Consider the following 15,093-nt stretch of genomic DNA (forward strand, 5'->3'; position numbering starts at 1 on the left):
GGGGGGGGGGGGGGGGGGGAGATAACTGCTCTCTCTGACCCCATACTGAAGCTCCACCAGGTATTTCACATAATTAAAGAGTTGCCATATAAGTATCTCTCTGTCTGTCTGTCTCTTTATCTACCTCCCCTCGTCTATCTTTAGTCCCTTTCAATTCCTTCTTTCCCCTTTTATTAACTCTCTCAACGGGAGACTGAAGAGGCAAATGAGCATGAAGGAGCAAATGTGAGCGTGTGTTTATATGTGTTTCCCGCCCCACCCGGTGTCAGATTTCGCTTCCAGTTGCTGTGATTGACAGCTGTCAGAAGTGATGCGTCAGAAGCATGGTCAGGATGGGTCAGGACTGCGCTGGCAGCGGTTGTCCCCGGGGAAGAGGAAGCCTGCTTTGACAGCAACGTACACGCTGAGATCAGCTCTGAGATCAGCTCTGCCATATCTGCCAATTATTTTACGTGTCAGTCAGTGATGCTGGTGGTTTGTTGTGCTTGTGTTTGTGCCTACATACAGTATGTAAGTCAGAGGTAAAACATAGGAGCTAAGATATTTAAAAACATGGCAAAGTCTTAAATGTCAGAGAGGTAATACACTGGCACACCTGTACTGTATCTCCATACACCATCATGGAGCTCAGTATTCAGCTCATTTATAGCAGTAACAGAAATCACAGTGTTGGTGGGCACAGAGAAGATCAGGTGGGCCTAGCCTGTCCAAGACCAATCATACTCAATAGATTCTGAAATGCACATTCACCAAAATAGGCCATTACAGCTATACTTGCATGAATGCACCACAGAGGTAATGTTACAGGCACCAAGATGAACATTAATAGCATCTCATAGTCTGGCATGGCGGTCACATATTCACACACACAGCTGACAGACCCAGCAGCATCATTAATCAAGCGTATGGATAGAGGTACACCGGCACCAACATGCTCAATAATGTTAAAGATGACACCTGAACATAGCCTCGCATGGCAGCTACATAAACCACACACACACACACACACACACACACACACAGATGGCAGGCGCAGCAACATCAGCATTAAATCCAATTGTACAACCAATAAAAACTATACCCAATAAAAAATAATATTGAAAGAGGCAATAGGCTGCTGCAGTCCGAAATTGTAAATTAGCTTACTTTTGATTATTACAGCAGGAGACGACGGGGCTTATTGGTGTTGAACACTCAAATGATTTCATTATAGTCCAACGCTTCAGTCAGTTCTCTTTTAAAGGAGAGCAAGGAGAAAGAGTTCAGTCTGTATGTCATCGTTGATGCCCTGATGCCAGTTTTTATCTGACTGACAGTTGAAAAGAATCTTTAAACAGTACGGCTTGTTAAGGGTAGGGTGACGAGGGCCCAGGAGACGATTCATTTTGGGAAATATGTCACTGGGGCATGCATCAAGCACCTCAACAAGCGATGGAAAGGCCCTGTCTGCTGTGTGCTCTTCAGCTGCTATACATGTTCTGCATCTCCCACAGCAATGTGTTAGCAGCTAGTTAGCGAAAAAGTAGGCAGTATTCATTGACTGGTGCTTACTGGATGATGATCCAGCAAAAAAGGCAGCCTTCTGATTGAGGTGGGCCTGAGTACCATGTGGGTGGGCCCAGGCCTCATTTTGTCCAAAAATGAACTTAAAAGTTGATCTGAAGCTAATGTGATGCTTTGGCAGTCTGAGTTAGTTAAATCCAGTGGGTATCTTCCAAAGTTATTCTCCTTTTAGAATAAAATTCCCCCTTTTTGTTTCCCCAGGCAGTGTTTCCTTGTGAGCTGCAGTGTATATTTCACAAATTTGAATTGCTGAAGCTTCATATAAGCTTCAGATAAAGTTTTAAAGACATTTTTGTGCCGAAGGAGGACTTTGAATTTTGTTCCGCATCACCCACTGGAAGTGCATTATAAAGGGATCTTTTAATGGCCAGTATAAACAGGATTATTGCAGCAAGAAAACCTGTTCCAATGTTCATTTGGGCGCCTGAATATTGTTTTAAGGCAGACTTGAAAAACTGTGAACCTGTCCTTTAAATGTGTAGCATCAATTCTGGTGCGCCTAGCAGCATCTAGTCTGCTGGAAATGTATTAGAAGAAGATGAGGAGCTCATTTCTACAACTGCAAACCCAAACAAACCAACATGGCTAAACTGGAGTGTTTAGAAACTAATCCAACATGGCCATAATTACAGTAGAAAGAAAAAACATGCCACAGGCCACAGTACAGCTACAGCTTGTTTGCTGTTAGCCTGTGGTTTCTGTAATATGTGTAATTTTCTGTGTATACTTCCTTCATATTCTATATGTGTAATAAATATGCATATTTGTAGGAGATTGAACTGGAAATGTAGAGGAACGCCTATAAAATGTCAGTGAGAGAATGTATCAAGTAAAGATTTCTTCAAAAATATTTTAGTTAAACTAAACTTGCAGTCACCTACATCTAATCGTAACCTCAATTTTCTTTGTCTAAACCACCACTGGTTAACCATTTCACAAACATGTGACATCTTTTCACATCACACACTCATGGGAACACTGGATGTGCTAACTGCTTCTAGGTAAATTGTGTTTACAGTTATGTCTCTAACATCATAATCATCTAAAGGGGATACTTTGTGCTTTGCGTCATGCGTGTTTGTGTCCTTTTACAATAATTACCTTAAAACCTGTACAGGTGAACACTTGACATGTGATTTGTCCGTTGGCAGAGAAATTGTATTCACGCAGGATATTTTACATCTGAAATTTCAAGAATTTATTGTAATGGGCCACAGGAGTCACTTCGCCATCTGACGTGGTGATGAGTCACACACATCAGTGTGTCTCTTTACTAACTTGTTTACTACTCAGTGAATTAACTTTTTTAAAGGATAATCGACCCAGTTTCTGACTGGTTTACTTAGGGTTTTATATGCATTTCACTATTTGGAGTGGGCTTCAGATAGACGTGGGAACAGATTAGAAGAGAAAAAACAGAAACACTTAAAAAAAAATGAAGTGATTAAGCAGCAAGTAAACTAGAGAGAGAAGGCTGTGAAAGTGTTTTTTGTCTGAAGGAACTAGAAAGAGTGAGAGCCAATGGAAATGCCAGATGTGGTTTTTCTTTGAGGAAGGATAAGAGAGAGAAAGAGGCTGCATCTAAACATACAAAAGCTGAAAGCCTGAGGGGGAATCTATTGAAAAAATCAATATCCTGAGAAGGAGCAGTTGACTTTATCACCGACAGTGGGATCACATTGCTTTACTTTATAGTGTTGAATTCGATCAGGTGATTGCTTCTGTTCTGAGACTTATTACACTGTCTAATATTTATATGACCAAAAGAGGCATAAAATCAAAATGACACATTACTAGTACTTTCAGGAAAACCCAACACTAAAAATACGAACACTATTTCCGTCTGGTACCTTTATTCCTGCAGACCTCTCTTTGACTCGGATGGCAGCTTTTAGCTTTCCGCTGCCTGCCTCTGGATGAAAAGAGGGAAAGGAGCGAAAGAAAAAGAGAGAGAGAGCCATGACTCATTCACATTATCCTCTGAAGTGGAAATCCTGAAAACGTGTCTTACTCACACACACAAACCACACACTCGCTCACACACAGACACACACACACACACAATACGCCCAGGAGCCCATTTGGAGTGCCACCATGTGTGATGTGCTTTGAGCAGCAGCCAGTCATGGACTGTGGAGCCTCAAAATGTTTCTCTCAAAGGGAGAGAAGTGTATTTTAACTTGTGTTCCTAACTGTAAACCAAACTCAAAGTGGGAAATGGCTCCCAGCCAACAGCTACACGGTGGCACATTATTGTGTTTATCTGATGCATACAGCTGTGCGTTCATCTTTTGAGGTGCAAGTTTATTTAGATGGTGTTAAATGATTAAACTGGATTAGTGATTTCAGACCATCTACTGTACCTCCATCCCTTATTTTAACTGACAACTAATTGTCAGTTAAAAATACAGTGTTTACACTAGTTAAAGGGACAGTTCAACATGTGAAGAAGTCAATGTAAATCCACAAAGCAAATAATTCTTCATACCAAGATGTAAATCTTCAGAATCAGGTCTCAAATATATAGTTTCATTTTTAAAAAGGCTAAATCATTTCTTCAAACAGCTGGACGTTGTAGCTTTTAGCAAAAGTCACTCAAATAGGAGTTCTGTAAAGCTGAAACAATTCATCCATTAGTTAATTAGTAGATAGGAAGAAAATTAATCAACTATTATCCTAATACACATTTTTTTCTGTCATTTTCCAGTTGCAGGATTTGCTTTTTCTTCTATGTTATATCATTGTGAATGGAATATCTTTGGGCTTGGATTAGGGCTGTGCAATATATCGATATTATATCCATATCATGATATGAAAATAGACATCATCTTAGATTTTGATTATCAGAAATTACATGATATGGCATCAGTGTTGTCTTTTCCTGCTTTTAAAGACATTACAGTTGCAGAGTGACTTAATTAGATAAAAAGCAACTGGGGTTCCGTTGAATAAGTTCCAATTGCTGTCCAATCACTCATCAGCTGGAGAGAAGCTGACATTGTGCTGAGGAAGCGTCTTCAGACTTTAATCAGGCTAAGCTTTAAAGCATATAAGCAGGAGTGGTTACTGCAAGTATACCATGTAAACATGTTTAATTATTGTGTCCATCAGTGTTTTTGTTGCTGAGGGAGGCGATGTGTGGATGCATAATCACAACTTGTAAAGACAACACAGTAGGTAAACAGACACATATGCACTTCATATAGTCTCTAGTGGACCTGACCTGTGTGTATCTTTGGATTATGGGAGGAAACCCAAATCTGAGCCAATTTTACAAATGACTGTTTCAAATATCTCAAAGGTAAAAGTCAAATATCATTGTGCAACATGCTTAGACATGGTACATTTGGTATGAGGTATTTGGTATAAATGATGCTGCAATTTATGCCTGAGCAAGTGTGTGAACTTGACACGTCAGACTGCGAACAAGCAGGAAAGACAGAAACGATACCGAAGGTGTTTTTTTTTTGAGAGCTAACACGCTCACAAGAGAGTGAGACGGAGAGAAAAATGCCATAGGTGGTGTTGATGAAATGGCAAGTTCACACAACAACAAAAAAACAACCCAGAGACAGAACAGAGAGGTAGAGACAGCTGAAAGTGAGCTGGAAAAAAAAAAAAAAAACCCAGCTATAATAAAAGAGGCTGTTACTGAAAACCAGCTTGCAGCCTGGAGAGTCTCCTGCTAGCGATGGTTGAAGGGCTTTGTCCGACAGCTTTATAAAGTCCCTCACAATCCCAGAGGATGAAAGGATGTCAGGAAGCATTACCTACATTTTGATGCCTTTTCTTTGACCGGGAAACATCAAGGCACGTTAAATAGATAACAGACAGTGGATTGGAGAGTGGATTCTATTCTTTTCAAAGCCCTTAACATGCTAGAGTGATTTAACCTCCCTGACAAGTTAGTGATCCCTCTCCTCTTCTCTCCTCTCCTCTCCTCTCCTCTCCTCTCCTCTCCTCTCCTCTCCTCTCCTCTCCTCTCCTCTCCTCTCCTCTCCTCTCCTCTTCTCTCCTCTCCTCTCCTCTCCTCTCCTCTCCTCTCCTCTCCTCTCCTCTCCTCTCCTCTCTACACCATTAGTTGTCATCACCATCATTCATCTCATTATTCTCAAATCAGAATTAATGATAAAGTCTCACACCACTTTCATACCAGACCATTTAATTTGCCTCAGCCCTCCTCCTTCCTCTTTTTGGGGAACATAAATTCTTCACGATTTTATTAATGTCCATCTTGGCTGAAACTCGATGCTTTGCTGAGACAGAGGACTGCACAATATATCACTAGTCTCAGAGAATATCAGCTTAGACCTAGTGGTGTTTTTCGAGCATGAAATGAGGATCCATAAAAATCTGAATACCCATAAATAAGAAGTCTGAAACCACACTCTGCTTAGTTGTGGAATCTGAAGATAGTGTGTATGGTAGTTTTTTTTTTTTTTTTTTGTGTGGAAGTACTCTCAAACTGTTTGTGGACACGCTTATAGGTGAAACAAACAAGCCTTTTGTGAACATGGAGCCCAGTTTGTATTTGCTGTATATGTTTTTTTTTGTTTTTTTATTTCCCAACTCAGTTTCCACTGTGCAGTAATGAAGAATAAAGATGGTGATATTCTTTATTTTTGTCATTGTAATAAAAAATCCTGCAAAAATACTGAAACCAACACTGTGTTACTCTATTTCCAAGTTCCCTAGCCTGTCTTTTTAGCTTCAAGCTCATTCATTCCCACTGAAGTCATGAATCTTTGAAAATGGGTCATGAATATATACTTTCTTTTTTTAAAGGCTCAGTCATTTTCTAAATCAGCTGGGCACTGTAGTTTTTAGCAAATACTACTCAAACAGGAGTAAATAGTGCATTTATTTGGGACTATTTAGCTGCGAATGTGGTGCACTAGTGTGAACGTGTTCATCATAATGAAGGAACATGTCTTTGTTGTTTGTCCACTTCTGTCACCAGCAGTGCACAGGCCTCAGTGTTGTAGTTAATAGTGTCCTACTGTATATACAGTGTTCGGTTTTTTTTGTTCACACCTTGGATGAGAGTTTCACAGTGATACTGTAAACAGAGCTTGATGATAACGTGTTGACTCATGGCCAACAGAGCACATAAATAGTCTCTGTGTTAAAATATATTCACTGCCACAGTTGGATGATGAATGTTTTCCCGTCTCACCGAGTGAACCGTGTTTCTAACTTCTTTCACCTTTGTGTCTCAACAGAAACCTGCTGGACAGGGACACCTTCTCCAAATCAGACCCAAGTAAGATGATTTTTTTTTTTTGATCAAGTTTGTGTTTCCGTCATTGGATGATTATTAATTTAAATTATTAAATTCTTCTTCACAATTGGTAGAACAGGAAGGAAGCAGAGGGAAGAAGGAAGAGTAGTGAGGGAAAGTAAGAAAAATGAGAAGAAGTGTATGTTGTCAATAAAACATATAACAATATATTTACAGAAAAATAAAAAAGCACAAAAAAAGTGGAATTTATTGAAGGAAATTTAAAAAAAGAGAAAGATGATAGACAATGGATTAGGCAAGAAGGAGGGAAATGAATGTGTAAAAGAAAAAGATGAAATGAACAAAGATACAAAGGGAACGAACAGAGTTGGAATTTAATTAGGGACTGAAAGAAGGTTTTTTCTTTTGCTGTATGTAGTCGTGAGTCACTCCTTATGTGAAAGTAAGTTTTTTTTTTCCACTAAATTTGTGAGCTCGGCTTGAGGCAGGTCTGACTAATGCATGGAAGGCCAGCTAACAGGCTTCTCCCTATAGATTAGTAGAACGAGTGACGATTCCGCTCTCCTCCTACAGTTAAAATCATCACAGTGATACTGTTTTCACTTGTCTATTGTACCAAGGATTATGGAAAACAATGCATTTTTATTTCATCTGCTCTGCACAAGGAATTGGAGATAAAAAGGACTAATAAAGGTTTTTAATGTCGTTCATTATCAGACGCTTTGGTGGTATTGTCACCCTAAACAAACATCCAAGGCGCTGCGCTTCATGTTGTCCTGTGTCAGAACACAATCTTAACAATTCAAGTGGAAGTGGAGCCTCATTAGTAGAATTGGGAATCTTCGGGAATGTCACGATTCAATTATATTCCGATTCTGGGTGTCATGGTTCAGTTGAGAATACATGATGGACTGAATAAATAGAGGGGGCACTATTTTTAGGTTCTTAATACAGTTGACTGTGTGTTGAGTTCTGCTTTCTTCGTTCCGTTATTAACTAATATTATTACATAAACATGTTTTTTGCATTTGTGAATTGAATTGAAGAAGATGAGAATCTCAGTTCTTATGCGAATCAGTTGTTTTTCAGCCACCCCTACAGTTCATGTTACGTTGAATACAGTGTGCGCTACCAGTCTTTATGCTAAGCTAAGCTAACAACCTGTAGCATCTACTGAAGCTTCATATATTAGCATACAGACACAAGAGTAGTGGTGGAAAAAGTGAATAAGCAAAAGTGAAAAACGTCAAACTGTCCCTTTTAAAAGAGGGCTTTACGGTGTGTTTAGAGTGGTGTGTAAATGCTGGAGGTATTTTGTTTTCTTTCTTCCCTGAGTGTGTGTGTGTCTGTCGGTGTGTGTGTGTGGGCGGGTGTATGTTGTAGGTAGGATGAGCTGGAGGGTAAAATTCATCCTTTAAAAAATACAATAAAATGAATCATTGTTATTAAAGATGATGTTAAAATATCAGGATGATTTTTTTGGTATGAACTAAAACCAACACACACACACACACACACACACACACACACACACACACACACACACACACTCACTGTAAGAGAGCACGTCAGCACATTTACAGTAGCGTTGGATAAATATGACTCAAGTTGATGACGATGACAGTGACGTACATGGTGACGTGGATGACAGTGTTTAATATGATGATGATGAATGAAGAGGGGGAGGAGGAGGAGGAGGAGGAGGAGGGGGAGGAAGAAGCTCAGGCTTGACCCATACATTTAGGCATGCTGTTGTGCTGAGTAGCACTTGTGAATATGCTGAGCGTGGCGTCTTCAGTCTGCTGATTTGAACCAGCCTGACAGGAGAAAGAGCAAGGAAGTAAAGAAAATATCTGAGACACCGGAAATACAGAGATACTTTAGATCTGTCCCTCGCTGGTAAAAATACCTTTGAAATCTAAAGAGCAGTGATCCAAAATGAAAACCAAAGTGAACAAAGGGAAAAAAAGCCCTTCAAAACATAAGCCGTAAGACCGTGAAGAATCCAGACTTTTCTATTCTGTTTTTGCTTTAAATCTATCTGTTCCCCCAAATATCACCTGTCTGTTTCCATCAGACCCAAAAGAAATATTTTTGTCTTTGTGTGGGTGTGTGTGCGCACGCATATTTATATACGCTTCTTTAATTTATCTGAAAGAACATCAAAGGCTTCCAGAAATGAAGCACATGACGAGTGAGCTCAGTATTTTGCCTTTCAGAGAATTGACTTGTTTTGGGAAATTGAATGATGGCCCGAAATTATGTTTTTCATCCAGGAGAATTATAATATACATGTTTGGGCTTCTTGATAAAAAAAAAACTATTAGGTGCTTTGATGTTGTTTTGTTTTTTCTGATTCAAGCATTTATGGATTATTCGCCGTATTTGGATGGATCCATAGAATATCATGACGTTTGACTTTGTTTTATTTATTTTATGAGAGTTATGTTTGTCTCCTCTCCTCCTATGTTCTTCGTTAGCCTACTGCCCAAACAGTTCAGAAATAAGGTTATAAAGAAAAATCCTAATGTACAGTTGTTTTTGCTTGTGTAGTTAATGATCTTTAATGTTATTAATGTCATTTGTCTGTTCTTCACAGTTTGTGTTCTCTACACACAAGGCATGGGCAACAAGGAGTGGAGAGAGGTGAGTGTGTGTTGTCACTTAATGTCACTGATGTTCAAATAGAGTTACAACAGACTCCAATGCTGATAAATGTACATGTTGGACAATAGTGTCCAAACATCCAGTGACACTCCTCAAACTACACCCGCAGCATAATCCACCTCTCTGTTGTTTCTATATTTACTCAGTATGTTGAGAACAACCACCCTTTTTTGCCAATATTCAGCTATAAATAGCAAAACAAAAAAAGTAAACATGCTAAATAGCTCACAATGACAATGGTAACATGCTGATGATTTGCAGGTATAATTGTATATTAGTCAATTACTTTATAGACCAAATCACTGTCACGTCGTGCGAACAACAACAGTCACTTCAGACAACAGGCAGTTGATTTAAATTGCGAAGGTATGTGAACTTGACAAACTTGTTTATTTCTGTTGTCATGGTCAGCCGTGTTTAACTATATATCTTTAGTTAAACATGGTTGTCTGACCTAAATGACGTTCCTGCTGTGATTCTTTTATGTAATGTGTTGCTTTGCTAGCGTCTTTAATAAACAAAACGTACCCGACAGCGACATCTCACCACCAGGCTTAACCACTGCTTTACTCATTTATACTTACTTATACTTACTTTTAATTACTTTTACTACATACTTCTTACGCTTACTTATACTTATTTCTTCTTCTTCTTTGTTTACTTCTTTACTTGCTTAAACTGACAATTATTTTTTCTCCACACCATTCAATTGTATGTACGGAAGTTAATGTAAACAAACATCTATGATTCTATATTATTACTTATTAAAGCACATGAAGCCACCATATAAATATAAAAACACCAAGTAGATATACATAATAATACATAATACACAAATTAAAACAATTTAAAGCAAATGGTTTCAATATAAATGTATAAATAATGTAAAATGTCCAGGTGTCTAGGATTTGTGTCCGTTTCCCCACAGAGTTAAGTTGAGAATCTTTGTATCTGTTAGTTTTTGCGAATATGACTCTAAAAAGAGAACCAGAGGATAAGATGTGAAACTCTGGATGACTTTTCTATGCCATTGATTTTGCTGCAAACGTTCACCACTCTACTCAGAAGGTTTTTCTGTTTGACAGTAGATACCAACAGATAAAAGAAGATGTCAGAACTGATTCAATAAAATCGATAAAACAATGAAACTAAGCCAGCTTCATCTCACAACAGATATGCTGATGGGTATAAAGAACATTCAGGTTAGCTCATTTAGCATGCTAACATTGTGTTAGCAATGTTATACATGTCATACATTTGGTAATCATGGTTAAAGTGCAGCTGAGGCTGATGGGAATGAAGTGTTTAGATGTGAAGCACTGGACAAATCAAAATGCTGACCAGATGGTGGAGATCACCAAAGAGATTACAATTCATCCTGAGCGGGACACTAATGTCAACACCAAATTTCATCCAATAGTTGAGACATTGCACTAAAACACAAAAAGGTTAGTCTCATTGGAGGCCAAGAGGAAAAGTCAGGGGCTCACCAAAGTAATCAGGATTCAAGCTCTGGGGACCATAAATATCTGTTAAAAATGTCATGGAAAAATTCAAATATAATATATTCTCACTATATACTATAGTTTGTAGACTTATTGATGGTTCAGTACATACATTAATAAAGCTGAACAGGCTATTTTAGAAACTGTAGATGATGTCTAATACTCACAAATAACTACAACTTGTTTATTTGTGCGCTAACGCACAACTGTACTGCAATCACCAGTGTGGTTCACAGTAATGAATATTCATGCATGTAAATGAGGGGGTTAATCTCGCAGCCTCAATCATTCCCAGTTATTCATAGTTCTGAGTAGCCCATCATCTGCATGCATTATTAATAGGCTAAGTTAAATGCCAAACCAGGACCTACCTGACCCCCCTTGACTTGATACTTCAGCTGCATTCATTATTCCAAAGCTGTACGTAATCCCCTGTAACCAGCCTCTTCCTTCATGTGTGTCCTGAGGCAAAAATCTGCTGGTGATTAGTTATTCACACGAGCCGCTGCAACTTCACAAGCGCCTGTAAAAAACTGTGATTTCTGTAAATGTTTGTTTTGTGAGTTGCATAAATATTTCAAGGACAGATTGTTTTACATCAACCCAACCGGGTGTTATATTAGATTTAGATCGGTGCCTTAGGTTTTCTCCAAGAGATTTTGTCATGTGTCTCTTTCTGTCTCGGTTTCTCCGTCTAGTTTGGGAGAACGGAGGTGATCGACAACACGTTAAACCCCGACTTTGTGCGGAAATTCATTTTGGACTACTTCTTTGAAGAGCGGCAGAACCTCCGATTTGACTTGTAAGTAAGGTCTTACCTGCGTGTGTTGTCATTGTTATATTAATGTTTGCAGAGATTAATGCTTGTTCTAAAAAAACATGGCCACAGACACTGTAAAGGTCACATATAAGCATATAAGGTTCTGGAGTTGATCTTTCTCTTTCATTCAGTGAACATTAGAGGCCTCTTCAAGCAAAGTATCCTTTCCTTTAGTTCCTAAAATTCTGACTTCCATGAGACCTTGGAGAGGCTCCAGATGTCACTGGCAAAATGAGGAGTTTATAAAATTTACTAATTGTTTCATTCTAGAGCTACAAGTGTGGCTGTTTTTATCATAGATTCACTGTCTTTTCTCTACAGTGTGCACACACCAGGGTTTCCTACTTTATTCTAACTGTAGAAATGTAGAAGTTGAGTTAAGAAGTTATATTGTTTGTTTAATTCAGTATCTATATTAGGTTTATCCATCTTAAAATAACCATTTTTTCTCATTTATTTTTTTTTGTTAAGATAACTTGAAAACATAAAGTAGGTAAACCTAAGAAATTAACAACACCTGCTAAGTTAAAATGTCAAGAGTGTTTTCCCAGTGCTATTTATTTTTCACTTGTAAAGCAGTTTCTCTTAATCACTTCAGCTTTTACTGTTCTGCTAACAGACAAATCCAAACATGTATCAGTGAATCATGGTTTCAAATCTATGGCTACACTTTTTTTTTTTTCTTCAAATGATGTTAATTTATATTTGTAAGCCTTCATAACTTATTTATGCCAAAGAATATAAGTTGGGGTTTTTAAAGTGTAATTACTCTCAATTTACGTAAATGGAGAGACACTTAAGTAGACTGTTGTACCCAAGTGCCACTCCATTAACATTCAGCCTCCTCGTATTGGCCTCTTATGAAACATTCACAGGAACCGGGGCCTAATTTGATACAAATATGCACCGAATATTGGTTTAAAAGCTAAGCATAATGGCACTTTTCACAGACTGCACCATTTCAACGTGTTGATTTGAAATTTTTGAAAGTTGTTTTCAGACACTCATGCCAACGTCACTTCTTGTTTTTTCAGAAGATAATCAGTGACAAATGTTCCTCGACTCTACCAGAGCATGGCTTATTACAGCTGATATTTTGCTGCACCGACATCAAAAATCACCACTGTGACTTTTTCACAGGCGGCATCTTCATTTGACTAGTTGGAATGCATCAGCATGCTCCATCAATCAGACACCAGCTTAGCAGCAATATTGGGATTGTTCAAAAAAATAAATTTGTTCTGCTGCTATTTGTGCACTTGTAAAATTAGTTTTTCTTTTAGTCTGCTGCTAATAACAGCTGCCAAGTTAATCACAAATTAGGCCTAAACTTATAAAACACTAAGATATCTAAAACTGTGTCTTTCTTCAAAGCATTAATAGTGAGCTGTTAGGAGCCGTTTAGTGTTTTTAGTGTTAGTTGGCAGTGTGATTAAGTTAAGAGAACCATTTTTAAAAAAACTTAATCTGATTTGCATCTAAGGCCTTTGAAAATACAGTACAATACTGTCAGTTTTGTTATTGGCTGATGTTTGTGTGCTGGATATTGATTATACTGGATATTATCAGCTTACAAAAACATTTACCAGTGTGTCCTTGTTACCAACCCGAGTGTCAGGACTTAGACACCATCAGTACACCTTTCTGTATTATTCATGATCCAGAGTGACTCTCACTTCGCTAGCCACATCATGTTATATTGCAGTACTGTATGTGTATGTGCTTTAAGCTCTATGACAACATCTCACTTTTAATTTGTGTTCCTTTGCATATGTAGCGATACAGAGGTATAAAATGCTATCTGTAAGTTTGTCTTTAGACTTATTCAGCCACCAGACTGCCTGTAAAGTAACTCTTTCTCATTTTGCTCTCAGATTGCATTCCTCATTGAATTAGGAGGGGATTTTGGTGGCTTTATTTTATTAGATGGAGACTAATTATATTATAATCTATGAACCAGGGAGCCACGCCGACAACCCTACTGGGATCTGAAAGTTATACTCTGTGAAGAGGAGTTAGTGTGTCTGCATGTATGTGTGTTTGTGTGTGTGTGTGTGTGTGTGTGTGTGTGTCCATGAGGGATGGAGAAGGAGAGTGAAAGAGCACAGCAGACAGAGAGATAAGATAGTTTGTGTGTTTGGGTGTGTGTAGGTACGGGTATGAGGGTTTCTGTACTGTGTAATATATGCTGTATTCTAATCACCCCTGGTGTGTGTGTGTGTGTGTGTGTGTGTACGTGCGTGTGAGTATAGGTAGAGTAAAAAGGTGGTTTGAACATAAACTTTCTCGCACTTCGTTGTGATTTTCTCAATTAATCTTTTAATCTATAAAATGTTAAGAAATTGTGAAAAAATGTTGCCTGTTTTGTCCAACTAACAGTCCAAAACTTGAAGATATTCAATTAACTGTCATATATAACAAAGAAAAGCAGCCAATATTCATATTTGAGAAGCTGAAATCAGAGAATATTTGTCATTTTTGCTTGAAAAACAACTGAAACAATTAATCGATTATCAAAATAGTTGCAAATTAATTTTCTGTCAATCGGCAAAACTATATACTTCTAAAATATATTGATAATAGATTAATCGCTTAAGCAAAAATGCCAAACATTTGCAGGTTCCAGCTTTTCAATTGTGAAGATTTGCTGCTTCAGATATCTTCGGTTGTTGAATTGTTGGTCAGACAAAACAATTTGATCACATCACCTTGTAGTAAATTCTTTTTCGATACTGTTACAGTATGAAAATGAATAAAATACTTCTAACTGTCCTTGTATGCAAAGGAAGTGAGGATGTGGTGGAGTTCATTGGTCATTTGGCAGGATTTCTTGGTAGAGGTCATGTGTCAGTGGACCATTGTGCGCTGCTTCCTCTGATTGTACCCATGTTTGTACGTGCGTGTGTTTGTATGTGTGCTAGTGTTTCAATATCTCAGCTGGCTGCTCTGTCACAGCGGATACTCGAGTTGTCATTTCACAAGACAAGTGTCACCGGGTCACGTGGACAAGACCCACTCAGAGACCAAAGCAAGACTGATGTGTGTGTCTTTTATGTGCACGTTCCCACTTACCGTGTGTGACCATGGTGACAGTGTTGTGTGTTTCTGGCTACGTGTGCGGTTTAGCGATGGTAACCATAACAACCGGGGTTCCGGGGATGGTGGGCGTGATATGGAAGTGGACAGATTTCCTTCAGGAAAGAGAAGCGTTAAACCTTTCATGTCTACTCTGCCTGCTCCACTTGTTTACCAGGCCATGTTAAGACCCTCGCACACTTTCACACATAAATAGATTT

The 15,093-nt window shown here is 38.4% G+C and overlaps 1 protein-coding gene across 3 annotated transcripts in view; it reads left to right on the forward strand.

The window, feature by feature from the left end:
* The window catches only part of LOC121891159 (copine-8), a 94,158-nt gene that overhangs the window by 20,112 nt on the left and 58,953 nt on the right, over positions 1-15,093 (forward strand). For all 3 annotated transcript variants that reach the window (XM_042403930.1, XM_042403931.1, XM_042403932.1), the window contains exons 2-4: positions 6,786-6,826; positions 9,405-9,451; positions 11,676-11,779. In XM_042403930.1, the coding sequence (XP_042259864.1) occupies positions 6,786-6,826; positions 9,405-9,451; positions 11,676-11,779 (192 nt within the window). The remainder of the gene's footprint in view (positions 1-6,785; positions 6,827-9,404; positions 9,452-11,675; positions 11,780-15,093) is intronic.

This window comes from Thunnus maccoyii, chromosome 23 (assembly GCF_910596095.1).
Source record: "Thunnus maccoyii chromosome 23, fThuMac1.1, whole genome shotgun sequence".
Lineage (NCBI taxonomy): Eukaryota > Metazoa > Chordata > Actinopteri > Scombriformes > Scombridae > Thunnus > Thunnus maccoyii.